Source organism: Anas acuta, chromosome 5 (assembly GCF_963932015.1).
Source record: "Anas acuta chromosome 5, bAnaAcu1.1, whole genome shotgun sequence".
In the NCBI taxonomy this organism is placed as follows: Eukaryota; Metazoa; Chordata; class Aves; order Anseriformes; family Anatidae; genus Anas; species Anas acuta.
In genome coordinates, this window is record NC_088983.1 from 65,382,285 (window position 1) to 65,403,174 (window position 20,890).

General features: G+C 39.1%; 1 protein-coding gene across 15 annotated transcripts in view; it reads left to right on the forward strand.

Moving 5' to 3' along the window:
- BMAL1 (basic helix-loop-helix ARNT like 1) overlaps positions 1 to 20,890 on the forward strand; it is a 50,449-nt gene that overhangs the window by 17,514 nt on the left and 12,045 nt on the right. For 14 of the 15 annotated variants that reach the window (XM_068685416.1, XM_068685406.1, XM_068685413.1 and 11 more), the window contains 9 exons: positions 5,652 to 5,776; positions 6,483 to 6,630; positions 11,965 to 11,985; positions 12,995 to 13,033; positions 13,222 to 13,263; positions 14,219 to 14,376; positions 17,319 to 17,398; positions 18,384 to 18,476; positions 19,363 to 19,480. In XM_068685416.1, coding sequence (XP_068541517.1) covers positions 6,491 to 6,630; positions 11,965 to 11,985; positions 12,995 to 13,033; positions 13,222 to 13,263; positions 14,219 to 14,376; positions 17,319 to 17,398; positions 18,384 to 18,476; positions 19,363 to 19,480 — 691 coding nt within the window. In that variant the 5' untranslated portion in view covers positions 5,652 to 5,776; positions 6,483 to 6,490. The remainder of the gene's footprint in view (positions 1 to 5,651; positions 5,777 to 6,482; positions 6,631 to 11,964; positions 11,986 to 12,994; positions 13,034 to 13,221; positions 13,264 to 14,218; positions 14,377 to 17,318; positions 17,399 to 18,383; positions 18,477 to 19,362; positions 19,481 to 20,890) is intronic. The other variant, XM_068685417.1, reaches the window with a different exon arrangement.

A 20,890-nucleotide genomic window follows, 5' to 3' on the forward strand; every position in this document is an offset into this window, starting at 1 on the left:
ATCAGCGTTTAACACTGGTAGGCCCTGTTTTTAAAGATAAAATATAGCTATTTTATTCTGTAACTTACACTACAGAAATTTTGGGGTGATATGCTGAACAAAATGTCTATGGTATTGTCTTAAAGTAATTTTTTTTTTTGTTGCTTAAAAAAATATATCAAAATGCTTGATATCAAGCTCAGCCATTTTCCTGCAAGCAGCTGTTCTCCGAATAACTGCTTTTTGTAGCTGTGTCCATGTCCAGTGAAGTCACACTGGATGTTTTGATGAGCAGGACCTGTTGTAACAAGGCATCTGAAGGCTTACACTAGATGAAACTTTTGGTGATAACTGGGACAGGCTGCCCAGGGAGGTTGTGGAGTCTCCTTCTCTGGAGATATTCAAGGCCTGTCTGGATGTCTACCTGAGCAGCCTGCTCTATGGAACCTGCTTTGCTGGGGGTTTAGACCCGATGATCTCTCAAGGTCCCTTCCAACCCCTTAAATTCTGTGATTCCGTGATTTCCAACAGAAAGGCTTTCCACTGGGACTTCATCAGCCTAAAAGCAGGCACTTGTCTGTTTCACTTGGAGAACATGAACTAGATTTTTTTTTTTTTTTTAATATATATATTTGGTTCTCTTTGGAGAACCGTTCTGTTTTCCTTTTTTTTCCCGTGCTGTCTGAAGCTTCATACCTACAGGTGCAGACAGTACAAAAAAGGAAGGAGTGACTGATAAGCCCCATGGGAGTGCTGCCAATCACAGGGAACTTGGCAAGCTGGAGAAATGGGTTGACGTGAACTTTATGAAGTTCAGCAAAGGGAGGTGCCAAGTCCTGTATCTGGAGAGGAAAAACCCCGTGCATCGGTGCAGACTAAGGGCTGGCCAGCTAGAACACAGCTTGCCAGAAAAGATCTTGGAGGTCCTGGGGGGCACCCAGTTAAGCCAGCAGTCACGGAAAGTTATGAAAAAGGCTACTAGACTCCTGGGCTGTGTTAGAAAGACAGCCCTCCTGGGCTCTGTTAGCAGCAGGCTGAGGGTAGTGATCCCGCCACCTTACTCAGTACTGGTGAGACACTGCTGTGGCCCTGGGTCCAGTTCTAAACTTCCAGCATAAGAGAAAATTGTTTTAGTTACAACTTCTAGGTTTTGGAACAACAGAGAAGTCTTTTGACAAAATAGCTGGAAGTAAAAGCTTTAAGTTCTTCCCCTTTTAAACAAGGAGAGATAGGGATATGAGGCCTCTCTTGAGCTGAAAGTCCAGGTGCTTCTATGAAGATAAAATTCAGAATATTGTCCTATGGCTCTGTTACCACTATGTCAGTCTAGAAAACTCCTGCGGTGATGTGATGGTGTGACTGTCTTTTCTCATAGATACTAGCGATGAACAAACCTGGATTTGGTTGGGAGTGCATGTGGACACTGTATTGATCTATTGAGATCTGTTTAAACTGCCTTTCAATTCACCTCCTAAAGCTGAAAGATAGTGTTCCTGCCTGTAGACTTTTTCTTCTGTGCAGACTTTTTTCCTTAGGTCAGAATGATTCATCTTGTAGCTGGTTTAATTTCATGGGATGCCTCCCTCCAGCCTGCTGCTTTTTCCTTGGGGAAGACAGGGAGCATCTGTTTGAACAGTAAGTCACTTGAGCAGCTGAAGGCTGCTCATGCAGCCCATCTTGTGCAGGGCTGGGTAGTGGCAGCTGCTAATGTGAGAGGTGCAGGAGGCTGCTTGATCACTGCTGCTTTGCGAGCATGGTTACGGATGGGGTGGAAACATGAGCTTCTGGTGTTTGCAAAGAGCTTGGGTAAGGAAGAGCACCAAAATTCAGATGTGGCTTGTAGGCTGCCAAAGGTTGGTAAACACAGTATTGAGTGAGAGAGTGGAAAAAAGATGACCTCAACAAGCAAAACAGTAAAATCACTTCTTTGCTCCAGAGAGTGCTGCGAGATATATCTGCACACAAGATAATGCCATGGGGCATTTTATCATCTGGGAGTACAGAATGTTCCTGCAAATAACATTAGGGAGTTCAAGGAACACAAATGTGTCACTAAAACAAAACAGCATCAGTATGTTGGACAAATATGAGATATTCTTGCTTCTGCTCCTTAACTACTGAAGGAAAAGGAAAATACCACTGGTTTAGTTCAAAGACCTTCGTTTGATTAACACCGTTTCCTAATAAAGATTGTTAGATGTAGGAACTGCTTGTCACTTGCAGTAGCCATGCCCCTGTGTGCCTGTATGCATCTTGCATCACGGGGCACTTGCAGTCCTTGTGCTGCTGAGCAGAAATCTTCCATGGTTAGTCAGTGTGTGCACATCTGGAGTACACGTACACCCACAGCATGTCTTGGAGAAATACAGATAGCGGCGGTAAATGATCCTGTTCTATTTCTTACTCGTTCATGCTGTGACAGTTACTTCTGAGGTGGAGTTTGCAGTGAAGGGAAGAAAAAAAAAATCCTTTCTGTAGCTATTTGTTTTTGGTTCGAGTCATTATGCACAGGGATGATGAGCATATTTTTAATTATTTCCTAAGGAAACCACACCACAGTTCTCCTCTATCGTTGCAAAAATGTGCTTTAAGAAATGACACACTTCTGATTCATAAAGTTATGAATTACATTTCTTTTAAAATAAGTCTGTATTTTATGCTGGAAATAGCTGACTCTTCCCTGGGAGTAATCGAAACTGGTGGTGCTTACATAAAGAGGTCTTGACTCCTGAGTAGGTGCTTGGCAGACTTGGTTGACCTACTTCAGTTCTGACCTTGATTTGCTCAGAGGTGTTTATGTACTCGTGATCAGCTTTCCTGCATCATTAAGCTAGTCATGTGACAGCTAACTTTTTTTTTTCTTTTTAAAGGGATGAAGAGGAAGATTTGTTTCTATTGACTCATTAGCCTTGTTATAGGGGGTTAGAGAACGAGATTGGATGCAAGGGAAGGGAACCCTGAAGGAAGCAGTCCAAAATAGGCTGCAAAGAGACGTTGTCATGCAATTCAATGACAAAATATCATTTGATTCTCATCTTCGGGGGAATTTAATCAGGAAGTGGCCTACATGGCATATTTTCAAGTAGGTCCTTGGAGTACTTTGGCAAGAGGGTAAGGTTTGTAAATGGAAGATTTGGTCTTTGTTTGTATGTATGGGTAATTACTGTGTTGCTTTTCATAGGGGATTTTTTGAGCCATTGAACAACGAGCAGCTTGAGACTGAAAAGCTACTAAAATATTCCCTTTTTGAGAATGTTAAGAAACCCTTGCAATAGCATATTTATCTGAACTGTTCACTGTTTATTACAGCAGGGCATACCAATTTTTGCTCTGATCATTGTGTTGACACTTTTTAACTTTAAACCTCATTTCAAGAGACATGCATGATTCTTAATTCCCATATTGCTGAAATGTAGAACTGTGGTTGTTAGAACAGGGATGAGCATTTGGGAAATGGCAGAAAAAGGGCTGACTTTAAAAAGCAGAATTCTCAATTTCTTTTCCTGTAGTTTTGCACTGCTTAAATGGTCAAGACACTTTAAGTAGCTGCTTTGAAACTGTCAAATATAGGCAATTGTTTAGATGATTTAAAAGAGCAGCAGAGTTGAATGGATACTTTTTTTTTTTTTTTAAACTGCTTTGAAATTTATGTTTTGAGGTGAAGAACAAAGCAAAGTTTGTTTGCATTACAGCACACCGACGACTTGTACAGTGTTCTCATTTTGAATCTGAAACTCTGGCTGTTGCAGGCATTTTGTAGAAGGAAAGAACTGTGTTAAATCTATTTTTCCACTATTCTTAATTCCAGCACATCCCACCCTGAGGTCTGAGGTCTTCCTAAGTGATCAATGAAATTACATTATGCGGTAAAATGTGAGTTCAACAAGTATGCTCGCATATGAAGGTGGTCAGAAGTTTCTAGTAGATGCATTACACAGTGCCCAGGGTTTTAGATTAGGTTCCGAGACTGAATCATGGATGTACAGTAATTGGACAGCATAAGAGGTAGTTTGGTGTCATAGTACTTTTATCGCTTTGTTTCCCTTAGCCACAGGCCATATGAAGTATAGCTGCAACTAACTTCTGCACATCAGCTGAGGTCAAAGATAATGTTTTTGTATCTGAATCAAGAGCAGAGAAATGGGCAGTGACTGTGGCTTAACTGGAGGGTTGTAAATTAATCTGCAGTAATCTCATAAACCACAGTAACATAATCAAGTTTGTACTTTGTTGGGCTGCTTGAGTAGCAGAGATAAAGTAGACAACTAGGAAAGGACAGATAGGTGAAAGTAAGGCCTGGTCTACAAGTAGCCGTATTAGTGTGCTAAAAAGGCTTTCTTGTAAAGTCAATTGTGGCTATGGAGTCAATGGCAACTCACAATTTGATTAACATTTGTGTTGCTTTAGCTTTTGTCCATGACTTTCTGGTGCTCCCAACTTGCCGGGACCAGGATGTCCACACACTCATAAACACCTGACTCTTTTTCATTTTTGAGAAAGGACCACAGAGAAGCTGTCTGGTGAGGTGCATGGTGAGCCCTCAAAAGCAGTTTGGAAGGTCTGCTTGTAGAGCAGCAATGATTCTGTTGTTCACACATTGGTGGTATTAAGGCGATGACTCGCCTGACCTTGGATTTAGCACCTTTAGCACTGTCATTACTGTAATAGGACCAGTGAGTCCAATACATTAAACTTACTGAAATAAGTTCTGAATTTGCTATTCTGGCAGAGCTGAAGAAAATTATACTATTGACTTTGAATTTTGTGGTGTTTCTTTATCTTCTAACTCCTAGCATATCTGTATGTGGGATTCAGTAGATTTGGTTATAATGTGGCCACGTGGAGAGAATACTAGCATTTTAGACTTGAGAACTTCTGAAAGTGTCGTGGGAGCTTGCTGATCTGTGAGCTTGGGAAGTTCTGCTGGCATCACAGCTTGGAAAGGCAGACACAATGATCACAGATACGTTAACCAGAAAAGAGCATATCCAGAAGACTTTTAAAGATCTTGCAAGAGGCAGTCCTGAGATGGTTTTCAAGTCTCACATAGAAGTTTTGCTGAAAAATAAGTTTCTACGGAAGGAAGAACATTAATCTGCATGCCATCTACTAGGTATACAGTGTAGTTAGGAGACACAGTTATGACTTGAGTTCCCAGTATGGGGTATGAATTTTAAATAAAACTTGAAACATGCAGAATATAACAATAAGTTTAACCGTTCTTTTATTTGAAAATGGCAAGTGCTATTGCAAGGAAAAATAAAATAGAAAGCCCAGCCCAATCTTATTGCTATGGCCACCTTAAAAGTAAGGCAACCAGGAGGTTTTTCTGTGTACTGCAACAGCAGTTTGCCTCGTTCTACTAGCATGTGACATCAAATAAGTTCAAATCTGCTCATTGTGAATGGAGGGGTTTTATGTAGTTAGCTGCAGGAACCAAAGAGTGATAAAGAGAGCCCAAAGGCAAGCGATGCTGAGGAGGATCCTTCTCTTGCAGTACTTGGTCTGCACATCCCAACATTTAACCCTTTTGATGATAGATGGAGCTTCTATATATTATAAGGAAATTAAAATTCAACCGTTGTGTTGCTAATTTTTTTTTTTCTCATTTAAAACATTTGCTGCTGTCAACAGTGTCTAAAACAGTGCTTGCTGCTTTTCTTCCCATTCAGGTTTTTGAAAGTACTTGACTAAACAGACTATGAGGCATGAAAATATTTTGAGGTGGTCAACTGCTTCAGGCTGAGCATCATCTTCTTCCCTCAGGTGGATCTAGGCTTCCAAGACAAGCTTTCAGGTAAAATCTCTTTTGTTTTACAATTGATGGCATTTAGTAATGGATAAGCTTTACAGTGTTTCTTCCAACAGTATTAGATTTGCAGTCTAGAGGATTAAAATGTGTATCTCTTAGAGGAAAAAAGCTAATTGAATTCTTTTGTACCTTTAACTAGTCATCTTAGACCATCACTGGATTATTAGTTTTTTTTCATTTATGGATTCTGCTTTGATGGAGTTATTCATTTAATTTGTTTATTTTCTGTGGAAAGCTTTTGAATTCTGTTCCATAAAATCCAAGGGAGGTAGACCTGTCAAACCTTATGAACTTTGAGAATACCATCTTCAAATGAAAGAGAGACATGGTAAAATCAGCATTCCCACTAAGCAAAAGACAGACAGAACTTAGCCTTTGCTTATGTTAGGTAGCAGCAGTTGGCCTCCAGTTAAGATATGAGTAAACCTGGTTTAGTTAAGTCATTTTGACAGTTCTGTAAAATAATGTGTTTTGAGAATGGTCATGGCTTGTATGTAATATACAAGTAGATTAAAAAAAGAGAAATAGCCTATGTCTGTTTTATGACAAAAGCAAATAATGGGATTGTAATTTTTGCTATTGTAAGCTAATTTTTAAGCTTATACTAAACTTGAGATTTGTTCTGTGTATGAAAAATACGTATGTTTCTGGTTCTATTATGTGGCGGCATTTATCTTTTTGATAACATTAGACAATCCAATGGCAGACCAAAGGATGGACATTTCTTCTACCATTAGTGATTTTATGTCACCGGACCCTGCTGACTTGATCTCCAGTTCCCTTAGCACTTCAGGAGTGGATTGTAATAGGAAAAGGAAGGGAAGCTCTACTGATTATCAGTAAGTTGGATTTCTCTTGATTTAACCCTTTTGAAAAGAGGTTGCAACAGAACAATACAGTGGGGGTGACAATAGAGATATTTATGACATTTTTTTTTTTTTTAATAACCTTTTCCTAACAACCTGTTGTAAAGGCTGTAAAGAAGAAAAAAGCTATTATGGACTAAGAGGAATGTTCATTACTTAGTAATAAAAATAATGCCTTCACATTAGTGCAGCTAAAATTGAGGGCTATCAAATGAGGTATGGCTGAAGAAAGAAACCTTGGCTTAAATGAGGGGAAAAAAATTAATACTGACGAAGTGGACAACATGAAGGTTGATGATGTAGATCATTTATGTAGCAAATAGAAAGTCTCACTAACAGGAAGGATGCTAATAATTAAGAAGCAGAAGCAAAACTAGGAATAGTTCCTTCTCTTCACCTATTTTTTGCCTGTTTGTTGCTTCCTATCAGTGTGCTGCCAGTCTTTGCTTGATGAAGCTATTTTGGTTTCCCAGTTGAATATGAATCTGGGTAGTCTCTGGTTTGATGCAGTAGATCAGCCTTTTCCTTAATCAACTGATTTAATCTTACGTTGTTCTCTGATTGCAAACTATTATTCCTGGAAAAATAAAAAAAAATGTTTTCTCCTGAATCAGTGGTAGAATATGGTTTCGTTTCAAGAAAGCTGCTTCTCTTATTCTTGTTTAGACGTATCATCCAAGTAATACTTTCTGTCTTAGGGCAGGTATTTGAAACACAAAGAAATCATACCACCTGTGCTTTAGAATAGTGAAGGTTGTAGTGGTGTATGCCAAATTTCCAACTGTGTAATGTCTTCCATGGTAGGTACACCAAGACCAACATCCTTACTCTAAGTCACTGTGCAACTTTCGTATGTATTGTAACGTTACAGATTCTAGCTGCAGCGTAACTTGTGAATGGGTCATATCCATTATTAACACAGTTAGGGAGTCCTTCTATGGAGTCCTTTTTTTTTTTTCTTGACACACATTTTTCATTGTGGGCCTTCTGATACTTGGCAATTCCTTCTACAGGGAGAGGTAGAATTTTTGATCCATGCTGTGGAAGACAGTTAAGAATTAGATGCTCTGTGAATAGAGTTCCTTTTAGGAGAATTTATGTGCAAAACTTTAATTACTGTTTAGAGACCGCAAACATACTGCATACGTCTCTTCTGTAAATATGCATTTAACCTTCCTGAAGAGTACGTGATTCCCTTTAGTTGAATTGACTACTACAAAATTCAGTGAACAACCTCAATCATACCAACTTCCTCTTCTCTAGAAAGAATTTCTCCATCTTTGTTCTTCTGGGTAGGAAGCATTGCTCAAGTCTTCTTTTCCAAAAGACAGCTTGCTCTTGTAAGTTATAATTCTGCCCTTTAGGTTGTGTGTGCATTTTACTAAATACGTGAAATACCATTTCCTCGAGTCCTAAGTAAAATCAGTTTACAACAGCTGTCATCGTACTGCAGTTAATGTTGTGTTGCAGAGGAAATGGTAGTAAATATTCCTATTTTTAAGTAGAACATAAGGTAGAATTCCCTCTTTCTATGTGTATTGTTCAGAAATACACAGCTGGTTAGTGAACCTACCAGGGGTGGTGCCCCGCTAGACCTTCTCTTCACAAACAGAGAAGGACTGGTGGAGGATGTGATTGTCGGGAGCTGTCTTGGGCAGAGTGACCACGAAATGGTGGAGTTCACTATTCTTGGCGAGGCCAGGAAGGGGACCAGTAAAACTGCTGTATTGGACTTTTGGAGGGCTGACTTTGAGCTGCTCAGGACACTAGTTGGTGGAGTCCCTTGGGAGGTGGTTCTGAAGGGCAGAGGGGTCCAGGAAGGCTGGGCGCTCTTCAAGAGGGAAATCTTAATGGCGCAGGAACAGTCTGTCCCCTCATGCCCAAAGGCGAGCTGGCGTGGAAGAAGACCAGCCTGGCTCAACAGAGAATTGTGGCTTGAGCTTAGGAGAAAAAAGAGGGTTTATAATCTTTGGAAAAGTGGGCAGGCCACTAGGGAGGACTATAAGGATGTAGCGAGGCTGTGCAGGGACAAAATTAGAAAGGCCAAAGCTCATCTGGAGCTCAATCTGGCTACTGCCGTTAAAGATAACAAAGAACTTTTTTATAAATACATCAACACAAAAAGGAGGACTAAGGAGAATCTCCATCCTTTACTGGATGCGGGAGGAAACTTAGTTACAAGAGATGAGGAAAAGGCGGAGGTGCTCAATGCCTTCTTTGCCTCAGTCTTTAGCGGCAATACCAGTTGTTCTCTGGATACCCAGTACCCTGAGCTGGTGGAATGGGATGGGGAGCAGGATGTGGCCCTCACTATCCACGAAGAACTGGTTGGTGACCTGCTACGGCACTTGGATGTGCACAAGTCGATGGGGCCGGATGGGATCCACCCAAGGGTACTGAGAGAACTGGCGGAGGAGCTGGCCAAGCCACTTACCATGATTTATCAGCAGTCCTGGCTATCGGGGGAGGTCCCAGTTGACTGGCGGCTAGCAAACGTGACGCCCATCTACAAGAAGGGCCGGAGGGCAGACCTGGGAAACTACAGGCCTGTCAGTTTGACCTCAGTACCAGGGACGCTCATGGAGCAGATCCTCTTGGGAGTCATAATGCAGCACTTGCAGGGCAAGCAGGCGATCAGGCCCAGTCAGCATGGGTTTATGAAAGGCAGGTCCTGCTTGACGAACCTGATCTCCTTCTATGACAAAGTGACACGCTGGGTGGATGAGGGAAAGGCTGTGGATGTGGTCTACCTTGACAAGGCTTTTGACACCGTTTCCCACAGCATTCTCCTCAAGAAACTGGCTGCTCTTGACTTGGACTGGCGCACGCTTCGTTGGGTTAGAAACTGGCTGGATAGCCGGGCCCAAAGAGTCGTGGTGAATGGAGTCAAGTCCAGTTGGAGGCCGGTCACTAGTGGCATTCCCCAGGGCTCAGTGCTGGGCCGGTCCTCTTTAATATCTTCATCGATGATGTGGACGAGGGCATTGAGTGCACCCTCAGTAAGTTTGCAGATGACACCAAGCTATGCGTGTGTGTCGATCTGCTTGAGGGTAGGAAAGCTCTGCAGGAGGATCTGGATAGGCTGCACCGATGGGCTGAGGCCAACTGCATGAAGTTCAACAAGGCCAAGTGCCGGGTCCTGCACCTGGGGCGCAATAACCCCAAGCAGAGCTACAGGCTGGGGGATGAGTGGTTGGAGAGCTGCCAGGCAGAGAAGGACCTGGGAGTGATGGTGGACAGTCGGCTGAATATGAGCCAGCAGTGTGCTCAGGTGGCCAAGAAGGCCAACGGCATCCTGGCTTGTATCAGAAACAGTGTGACCAGCAGGGCTAGGGAGGTGATCGTCCCCCTGTACTCGGCTCTAGTGAGGCCGCACCTCGAGTACTGTGTTCAGTTTTGGGCCCCTCACTACAAGAAGGACATCGAGGTGCTTGAGCGGGTCCAGACAAGGGCGACGAAGCTGGTGAGGGGCCTGGAGAACAAGTCCTACGAGGAGCGGCTGAGGGAGCTGGGCTTGTTCAGCCTGGAGAAGAGGAGGCTCAGGGGTGACCTTATTGCTCTTTACAGATACCTTAAAGAGGCTGTAGTGAGGTGGGGGTTGGTCTGTTCTCCCATGTGCCTGGTGACAGGACGAGGGGGAATGGGCTAAAGTTGTGCCAGGGGAGTTTTAGGTTGGATGTTAGGAAGAACTTCTTTACCGAAAGGGTTGTTAGGCATTGGAACAGGCTGCCCAGGGAAGTGGTGGAGTCACCATCCCTGGAAGTCTTTAAAAGACGTTTAGATGTAGACCTTAGGGATATGGTTTAGTGGGGACTGTTAGCTGTGAGGTTGGACTCGATAATCTTGAGGTCTCTTCCAACCTAGAAATTCTGTCATTCTGTGAAATCAGTGTTCAGCTTTTGCTGCCTGTTAGTGAGTTATAAATGGTGTGTGTCCAGTTTTATGCTTCACTTGCCAGAGAATGATGGGCATAAGGAAGAACCTGACTGTCTTAGTGTGGTTCTTCATTCGCCTCTCAAGTAGGAAAAAGATTGTTGGTCAGCTGTTCTTTCAGCTTTCTAGCAACTTCTTTTCAGTGCTTTCTGCTGCTCTAGGGAAATTCTTGCCCAACCTATTGCTGTCACTTCAGCAAAGGTTAGCTGTTTTCCACTACAGAGTGTTCTAGTCACTTGCTGGAATCCAAGACTTCATGCACAGGTCTATAAACAGTTTCTTTTCTTGGCAGTAGTGTTAAACATTGAAATAATATTTTATAAGAAATTAAATTATCCTGACGTTGTAAATTACCCTTTACCTGGTGGAAATACCTCTTTTACGTTTTATTTTCTGTGTTTCTACAAGACTAAAAAGGATTTTGTCACAAGCATCCTGTAGCTAAAAGTGGCATCATGAGTGGATAACTGATGCCTTGTTTCTAAGTCCTATTCTACACCCACATGCTATTTCTTTGTGAGCATCAGAAGTGCTCAGAGCCATTGACAAAATCAGTAACTCAAATGTTGAGAGATGAATAAAACCTTAAGCATTATTCAAACTTCTTTAAAAACTAATCACAAAGATGACTAATTAAGAGGTTCAGTGAATAATACATGAAAAAATAACATCTTTATTTTAAAGAATACCAATGTCCAATATTGAATGGGAGTAAGTGCTGTATCAATGGCTAACATGAGAAGATTTTTCATAAGGCTTTTATAGAATGTAGCCTCCCATGTTAAAGCTCAGTGGATTTCAGAAGACTCTGCAGTCTTGAAGTGATGCCAGCAGTTAACTTGCATGTAGAAATTCGTTTTCCTTTTCATACAATAAAGTTTGTGTAAAGTTCAGAATTATGACTTTGGTACTGACCAAAATAAAATGTTCATCTGTTTTGTTGGGCAGAATTAAAATCTGAGTAACTTGGGATACATACTGATATTTTTATTCCCAACCTTGGAGTCCTCTGAAACTCCATTTATCTAACTGCAAGGACATCGTGCATAAAGCACATATCTTTTGTTTTTGGTCATGAAACAGTATCTCAATGATTTGCATAATAGACGTAATTTAAGTTAGTTGCTTTACTAATTTTTCACATTAAGCACAATGGACTACGTTAGCTTTTCTTAAGAAGCAGAATTATTCTCTGAGAAAACAGATGAATTTGAACAAACTTGTCTCCTTAAAATACAGTCACTACTACTGTCTTTGTTTTCATTGTGCTTTTTCATTTCAAATAGAATATAAGTTAGCTTGAGCATTTCAGTAGAAAATGAAAGACATTATTATTTCCTATATATGGTGTATTTAATTTCTCTTTCTTTTCAGACTTGATGGCTTTCCTTTTGAGTAAGTATAAATATTTCAGTAATTGGTTTCACTTGAAAAAGATGCTTGATGCTTCTCCTTGCCTTCCCTCCACTTTACCTAAGATTTTCAGGTAAAAATTAAACCAGACTAAGGCAGGCTTAAGAGCACAAGCTTAAAGCACAGTTGTACGGATTTATCTGTATCAAAACATTCTTTTCCTAATTCTTTTGTCTAACAGTCCTGTAGACTTAGGCATTCTCCATTTTATTCCCAGATACTGCTGTGAAGACTTACACTTTCCTCTCCTACTTATTTCCGTATTGTGTTAACAATATTAAAATGTAACAAGGAGGATCCTTTTCCTTTTCCTTTTTTTTTCTGATGTTGAGACAAATTCAGTCACATACACTGCAAGTTGTACTCATTTAAAGTACGTCTGCTTAGTTTTATACAGTCTCCCATCCACTCTGTGCATTTGTCCATTTCCAATGTTCTTGTGCGTTATGTTGTCCAGATTATTACCATATCCTATCTCAAAATCAACTACTGTAAGGCACACTGAGGTGTAGAATGTACAGTCACAAATTAATTCAGGGCAATTTGTGAATTCTGTGGTAGGTGCTTTGATAACTGCCAATGTTTGAACTTTTTAACTGTACTAAATGCAAGTTAGTAGCCATACTTCTGATGAAGGCATGAAAAATATCTGCTTCGATATTTCCTTTGGTGTTTTTTTTTCCCCTCTAGTTAACTGAAAAATATTTTTGTAGCAGATGATGACTTGAACTGCAGCATGTTTTACTGTCAAACCTATCAAACCATGCCGTTTTGTTTGCTTCAAAGGAAATGCAACTGATTTTAAGAAAATGTTTTAATATCATGGAAAATGAAGAACTTCTTTAGTTCTTCCAGTTTCTTACTTTTAAACTCTTCTTTTTGTTTTCAAGATTTAAAGGTGACAGGAACACTTTATTCTGATTTTGTGGTATTGCCTAATTTGTGATACATTGCTTAATTTGTGATATATTGCTTTATTCTCTTTCTGCAGGGAAGGTATGGATACAGATAAAGATGACCAACATGGCAGGTACTATTAGATACAGTCGCTAAAACGTTAGTTCCACAGTACTGACGTATGATCTCTTTCAGTGTCAGTTTGGTCAAATGTCTCAAGCAGTTTCTATTTTAAAAATTATTTTAATTAATATCAGTAGATATATGATTCATTAAAAATTGTTTTCAGTACTGTAATTTTGTGATATCATTTCTTAACAGATTGGAGTATACAGACCAACAAGGCAGAATAAAAAATGCAAGGTAGTACTCTAAACAAGTATGCTGAAAAGAATGGATATCTTGCCTTTTGCCATATATGAAATATGTGGCCGTGCTTTACCTTGAAAGTTGTTTTTTCTAACTTTGACCTTTTCTCGTTTCTCTTTATCTTTACGTTATCATTTTTTTCATGTATAAACTGCATGTTATAGTTTTGTGAAAATGCTGATTCAGTAGGTAACTTTTGTTTTAGTCACTTCTTGTTAGTGTTAACATGGAAATTGAAGCCTGCACATGTTTCTTATAATCTTATATTCCTAATCTCATTTCTTTCAAGCTCAATAGTGGGTTGTAAAAGTGTTAATAGTGACTGTAATATGTGAAAATACAAAACCAAAAATCATTTAGTGTTTATCATCAGTTTTCCTGGGTAGGAAGAGTTTAGTTCAGAGGTATCTCAAATACTTGAAAACTATAGGATGATTAGAAGCTTTATATTGCCACAGCAAAAGGTAGTGTTAAATACTAGTACATTCATACAGTACGCTGATTACATACACGTACACAACTGAATGCTTTATCCATTTGTATATACAATTTATATACTTCTTTATCTGTAACCTCTCTGATTTCCTGATATATTTCAGTGCTAGGAACAACAACAACAAAGGTGTTGTTCAGCAGGAGAAATCTCCAGACAATTTTTTGCTGTTTCATGGATTGTTTAGAACTGAGGATTCAATGTACTATATGGCCAACAATATCTATAGTTTGTAAACTAGAGCCAAGTGCTGCAACCTTCCCTATTGCTTGTAAATGTTACTGTTCCAAGTAATGATCATATAATGTCTGAAAAAGTCTGTATGTACTTTTTTAGGGTGATTAAATTATCAAGGGGAGATTATTTTGTGTTGTTGTTACACAGGATTTGGGGATTATTATTTTTTTAATATGGTTTAATGTTTTTTCTGTTTTCCTCACCACCTCACTTGTTTAGGGAGGCTCATAGTCAAATTGAAAAAAGACGTAGAGATAAAATGAACAGCTTTATAGATGAACTGGCATCTTTGGTACCAACGTGCAACGCGATGTCTCGAAAGCTGGATAAGCTCACTGTATTGAGAATGGCTGTCCAGCATATGAAAACGTTACGTGGTAAGTTGATTGAGGGCAATGTGTGTGTGTGGGGGGGGGGGTGAGCAGGACTGGAGGAGAACACAATGGGGTTTCTTCAAAGTCATGCTTTTACTACCCTTTTCTTGCCCCTTTGTCAAAGAGAAGTAAGTTAACACCTCTTGGGAGGACTTCTCCCCTTTACTTAGCATGTGATGTTGCACATTCATTTATAGCTTACTGTAATCTCCTGTAGGTCCATAGGTTGCATTTTTTTTCATGAGCTATGAGCACCAAAGCAGTTTAAAGCACTAGTCTTGTCAGGTGTAGTTATATTTGGGGAACTGAAAGGACTAGTGCCTGTCAAATTCACCAGAGCTACTTTAAAAACTGACATGCTCTCAAGTATGAAGAGAGCAATGTGTAGTCTTCTAGCAAAGCGGAGTTTAATTTCTGGAGCTTTATTTAAAGAAAAAAAAAAAAGAAGACATTTGAAAGATCTTCTGCTGTAGCTGTTGTTAGCTTTTTTCCTGCGTGAATGAAACTGATGTAAGAATGCTATTCTTTCCCTGGAGCTATGTATTCTGCTGGAGCCCTGAGCTTTGTTGGTTCTGTGCTGTGCTGGTTCGAGATGAAATTCTCTTCAGAACTCTTCACCTAACACTCTCATTTGGTAGTGCTACAGGCCCTTCATCAGATGCAGCCATGAACATTTTTGCCTTTTCTCTTACCTATTTTTGTAGAGCTGTTTACAAAAGGAAAATATAATAAGGATACATTTCATGTTTACGTTCAGTTTCCCTTTCCTTAGAAACTCCTTTGACTTTACAGTTGTCATCTTTAGTACTTTCTTTTCCTATGGAAGCTGTAAGAATACAAAAACATCACATCCTAGAACAAATAAAGGAGTTTGTGGGGGCTACCAGAGTTTGAGAAGGAAGTCATGAGAAAGCAAATGCTGCCAATTGTACTTTCTATCTGGAGCTGTGGCTGATTTGTTTTAACATCAAGATACCATGTAAGGGATGTGGCCTCCCTTTCCCCTCTTCCTTGCAGCTGAGCAACTACAGGATGGCTTGGTTCATGGTCTGATACCCTGATCCAGCAGGGAAATTTGTAGGTGAGAAAATAATAATTTTCCATTAGCTAACCCCATGAATTATTATGAAGAAAGGTTGAGGGAACTGGGCTTATTTAGCTTGGAGAAGAGAAGGCTCTGGGGAAACCTCATTGTGGCCTTCTAGTACTTGAAGGGAGCGTCTAAACAGGAGAGGGAATGTCTGTTTACACGTGTTGGTAGTGATAGGACAAGGGAGGATGGTTTTAAACTAAGATGGGAAATTTAGGTTAGAAATTAGGAGAAAGTTTTTTACTCAGAGGGTGGTGAGGCACTGGAACAGGTTGCCCAGGGAGGCTGTGGATGCCTCCCTGGAGGCATTCAAGGCCAGGCTGGATGCAGCTCTGAGCAGCCTGCTCTAGTGGTTGGCAACCCTGCCCAGAGCAGGGGGGTTTGAAACTAGATGATCTTTAAGGTCCTTTTCAACCCAGGCCATTCTATGATTATCACAGAATCACAGAATCACAGAATTTTCTAGGTTGGAAGAGACCTCAAGATCATCGAGTCCAACCTCTGACCTAAAACTAACAGTCCCCACTAAACCATATCCCTAAGCTCTACATCTAAACGTCTTTTGAAGACTTCCAGGGATGGTGACTCCACCACCTCCCTGGGCAGCCCGTTCCAATGCCTCACAACCCTTTCAGTAAAGAAATTCTTCCTAACATCTAACCTAAAATCTAACCTAAAACTCCCCTGGCGAAACAAGTATCACCAGTATGTGGGGCATGGAAGCAAAGGGCTTAAGTTGTAGTCTACTGCTGAACCTTTTGTAGCACTGATCTGTGCTTTTAAACAGGCCGTGCACAGGACTTGTTTGGATAGAGAGGTTAAATTTTAGGTGTGCATAATATTCCTACAGGATTCATGATGTTTATGTTCATAGCTTTAGCTTTCTGTGAAAGAATGAAGAATCCTTTGAGAACTCAGTTTTAGTCTTTTTACTGAGCTTCTGTTGCATGTACCTGAAGGGGAATATGTGGGATTTGAAGAGTTGGGGTTGTTGCAAAGTTCTGTGCATCCTAAAACTCCAAGTAAGAATCAATTGTTGGATACAATCTGTGATGATAGCGAAAGCTTATGCCTTCAAGAAGTACACCTTTGAGAAAGAATAATGATGCTGGTAATTTACGGAAATGGTCACTATTCTAGTTTTTAGGACACAAGACATCTTCCAGTCATACTTAACCTAGCAGTTTTGTAAGGTGCAGCTTTTTCTGCCACTGTCATGTTGATACTTTATAGCCGTTCAGTGGTTACTAATTTGACTCTCTTGTTTTTATGAAGAGAATAAGATAAAAAGAATCACTCTTTAATAAGATGATGCCTCATTGGTTGCTCATTTTTGGCTTTTTTTGCATTGTTAGGTAAGGTCAGTGGAATGTTTTTTGTCTTTGGCATGTCATGGCATGAGAGTACTGATTTGCAAGATCCTACCTGACAATCTGTTTACATCACCTTGTCATGTTTTACTAGGATCTAGGGAGAAGAAACAGTTTTAAGATTTTTATTTTATCTCTTACTTTTAGTTTCTGATTCTGAGTATAGACCATGAATCAAGCACAGCATTTGAGTAAAAAAAAAAAAAAAAAAAAAAAAATGTCCAAAAAAACTTCCATCTCAGAAGGCATTTATGTTGCTACATAATGCAATATTGTGTTTTTAGCTAAAAAGCTTCATTCTTTTCTGAGTTAGTACCAACAGAATTCGTCATGATAGTAAAATGAAACCAAAAAACACCTTTCATTTTAAAGAACAGGTGAAATGAATAACAGTCTAAAAAAGAGCCAAATAAAAGTTATTTAAGTGTGTATTTTTTTCTTTGTGTCACAAATTAAGTTTGTGATATGGGGATTGTTTTCTTCAGGTGCTACAAACCCATATACAGAAGCCAACTATAAGCCTGCTTTTCTATCAGATGATGAATTAAAACATCTTATTCTCAGGGTATGTTTCAGCTTTTAATTATATTAATGTCTGTGAATATAATTCTCCCAAAGTGAAACACCAGTATTTTTCTGCCTTGTAAGTTGCTTCACAACTCAAGGATGTTTTGATTATAGAAATTAATCTATCAATCTGTAAGACTATTGCATAAAGTATCCGGGTTTTAAAGATAAAAACATCTCTAAAATTAAGCGGTATGATTTTAAGGGGAGATCTGAGGAAACTGCTGTTTTGATGGTAACCATCTGAATCTTCAGTTACTTAATGAAATGAACAAAAACAATTTTCTTACAGACTTTCTGCAATGGATTACCTTAACATGATTATTACCATCCAATGATATAACAAGCACCTTGTTTAGAGGTCACTGATGTAATGTGACTTAGTGTGTTTGGCTGCTTCCTGTGTATACTTATAGCATGGAGAGTATATATGGCTTGTGCCAATAATTAAACACTTTTAGTAGCTTGTGTAATTTGTGAAGAACTGCCGTGGCCAATTGCAGCATATTCAGAACTGAATTTCTGCAGCATTGTGACCTTGAGCTATAAAGCTAGGGGCTAATCCTGCATGCTTTTATGTGGTCAAAAAATAGTACTTTCAAAACTTGCCTACAGACAGATAGATGAATACACAGGTTACATGTGGTTTCTGAAATATGAACTATGGAATAAGTGCAGTTAAAATAATAATTTTAAAACAGGCATTATTAAACATCATTGTAATATTACTGGACAAAATATGGATGCTTTCTTCCTACATAAGTGATTGTAAATTCTGCCCAGAATGATGCCAGAAATGTTTGCAGATGCAAAAAAAACTTCATTGTAATTTCAAATAGTGTCTGTTGACTCAGTTATCTCTAAATGTTAAAAGAGTTCTCCTAGTGTAGAAATCCTGCTGTCTACAAAGTGTTTTTAAAGGTTATGATGATGCAATGAAGATGTATAACTTAGAAATTTACTTTTTTTCATTTCATAATTAGGCAGCAGATGGATTTCTTTTTGTTGTGGGCTGTGACAGAGGGAAGATACTGTTTGTTTCAGAATCTGTCTTCAAGATCCTCAACTACAGTCAGGTATTCTTTTCCATTTTAAGTAATGTTAGGCCTTAAAAGATTTGAAAGTTGTTTTATTATTATGCATTGGTATGGGAGGGATATTTGTGTGAATAGTCTGCCTTGAAAGCTGCGATTTGTTGCAAAGAAAGTTTTTCTCTGTCATGCTGCTGAAGAAGACTGCTGCTGGCTCCCATTCAAAGGAAGGAGGTAAAAAGGTACCAACTTTATTTCACTGTTTGTGACACATTCAGGTTAGGTTTTAACATGGGACTTGTGAAGTGTTAACTAATTTGACTTGTAAATAACTATAGAAAAATCAGTTTGAGGTTTCTCCAATAGCTTTACATGATTTTTTCAACTTAGTTATCTTTCTATTTCTGCTAGCATAATTACTTAAGGAAACTGGGAATCAATAATACCAAAGCCAGGTTTTTAAATATAGTCTTAAAATGAAATGTAACTTGCAATGTATATTGACAGAAATAATGAAGATCGTTATTTATACATCTGCCCTCTTTTCCAACTTTAAACATTGTATTAGCTTCAAAAGCTTTCATCACCCAGCCTTTAGCTAGATATGTACCAAATACCTACCAATCAAGTAAATATTGAAAAAGAACATTTGCAACTATGATTTTTACTTAAAACGTGTAGCATACAAAATGAAACTAAGAGAAACAGCAATACCTGTTGGTTGATTGAGCATACTAATTCTGTAAACCTCTTACTGAAAATTCTGTAACTTCAAAACATCCTGATATCTTCCAATTAATCTTTGATCTGAGATTTTTGATGTTCATTGGTTAGACTTACATGTAGAAGGATTCTTTGTAATTGGTACTAAAATTGTGAATATACACTGTACATTTATTTTAAGTTTTGATCAAATGTTCAATCCCTACAGAATGATTTGATTGGTCAAAGTTTATTTGATTACCTTCATCCTAAAGACATTGCCAAAGTGAAGGAGCAGCTCTCCTCTTCTGACACTGCACCACGAGAAAGGCTTATAGATGCAAAAAGTGAGTATTCTTTTTGAAAAATACTTCTGAATATTTGACTAACATGCAAAGTGTGTTGGGGATGCCAAGGAAGAGACAGAAGACAAAATATGAAACAGATACTTGAATGTAGAAGCTTGTAGTTTTTGCATGCCCTGCAGTATAGATGCATTAATTTAACTGGCTTCACATGAGGTATTATTTCATTTCCAGGCATCAAAGGTTTAATTTTTCCCACTGACACATGAAGTATTTGTTCTAATCCTTCAGTCAGTGGTGAGGATACACACAGTATTATTTTGGCTATCCATAACTGTCAGTCATGACAGGACTTCTTGTTTTCTTTTGTTTTGCCACTTCCAGCAATGATTTAACTTTTTTTTTTTTTTTTACAAAGTTTTTAATCCAGTCATTAGAATCATTTCCTACTGTACACCTTTAGTTCTAGACCATTATGGTATTTTGAAGTAGTTCTGTATCTGTGCTGTTTTGAGATGAGTGTGAGTTCAATCCACACTCATAACAGGAGTCTGTTGCTTAAGTAGAAAGTGGTATCTTACAACTACAAATTTCCAGGTTTTTAAGTCTCATGCTTGTCAAGTCAGAAGTTGGTAGGACTCTTGCAAAGAAGCCACCAGAACAACTTCAGAAACTGGAGCCAAGAAAGGTCATTCCAGGACAGTGAGCCTTGAGGCATCTGAATCAGCTGAAGTTTTTCTAGCTCATGGTTTTGTCTGGTCATGAAACATGCTCATCCAGTTCTATCTCCTTTTTTGCATGCCTCTGAAAAAGTTAGGGCAAAAATAAATACCACATATTTCAAGAACAAATATTCTTAAGAGTACTAGTATTTTTTTATTTTTTAAGTTGGCATAAGTGACTTGGGCACAACTTGTACTTTGTCCACTGAATGGCAGTTTAGAGTGTATATGGTGAAGGTCAGTCTGCAGCACCTCCTTGAGGTGACCTCCTGCAATTCTAATTTTAACAGGCACTCAACATTAAAACATTGGCATCACCGTTTTCCTCCTTATGTTAAATGTCTACAGGGTCCTAGAAGGTTTTGTACATTTATAGCTGCTCATTTATATACATCCCTATGCAGAAGTAGTTGAAGTAGCTAGCAAGCTGTGAAAAAAGTTGCTATGTGATTTAAATCCTTCACCATATCCCAGAGAACTCTCCCCTGGAGCTCTAGCTGCATCAGTGGCTTTGCTGATATCCCATGCTTCTGATGCATGCCAAGCATCTTCCTACCACTCTGGTTGTACCAGCACTCTGTTGATGGCTTCCAGATTTGACATGCATTTTTTGTACCATGTTTCTACGGTTCTTTTCCATAGAAAAGAATGTGAGAATCTCCTGCAAGTATATGATAAAGGTCAGGGCTTATTGTTAAGGCATATTCATATGAACTTTCTTTGAGGACAG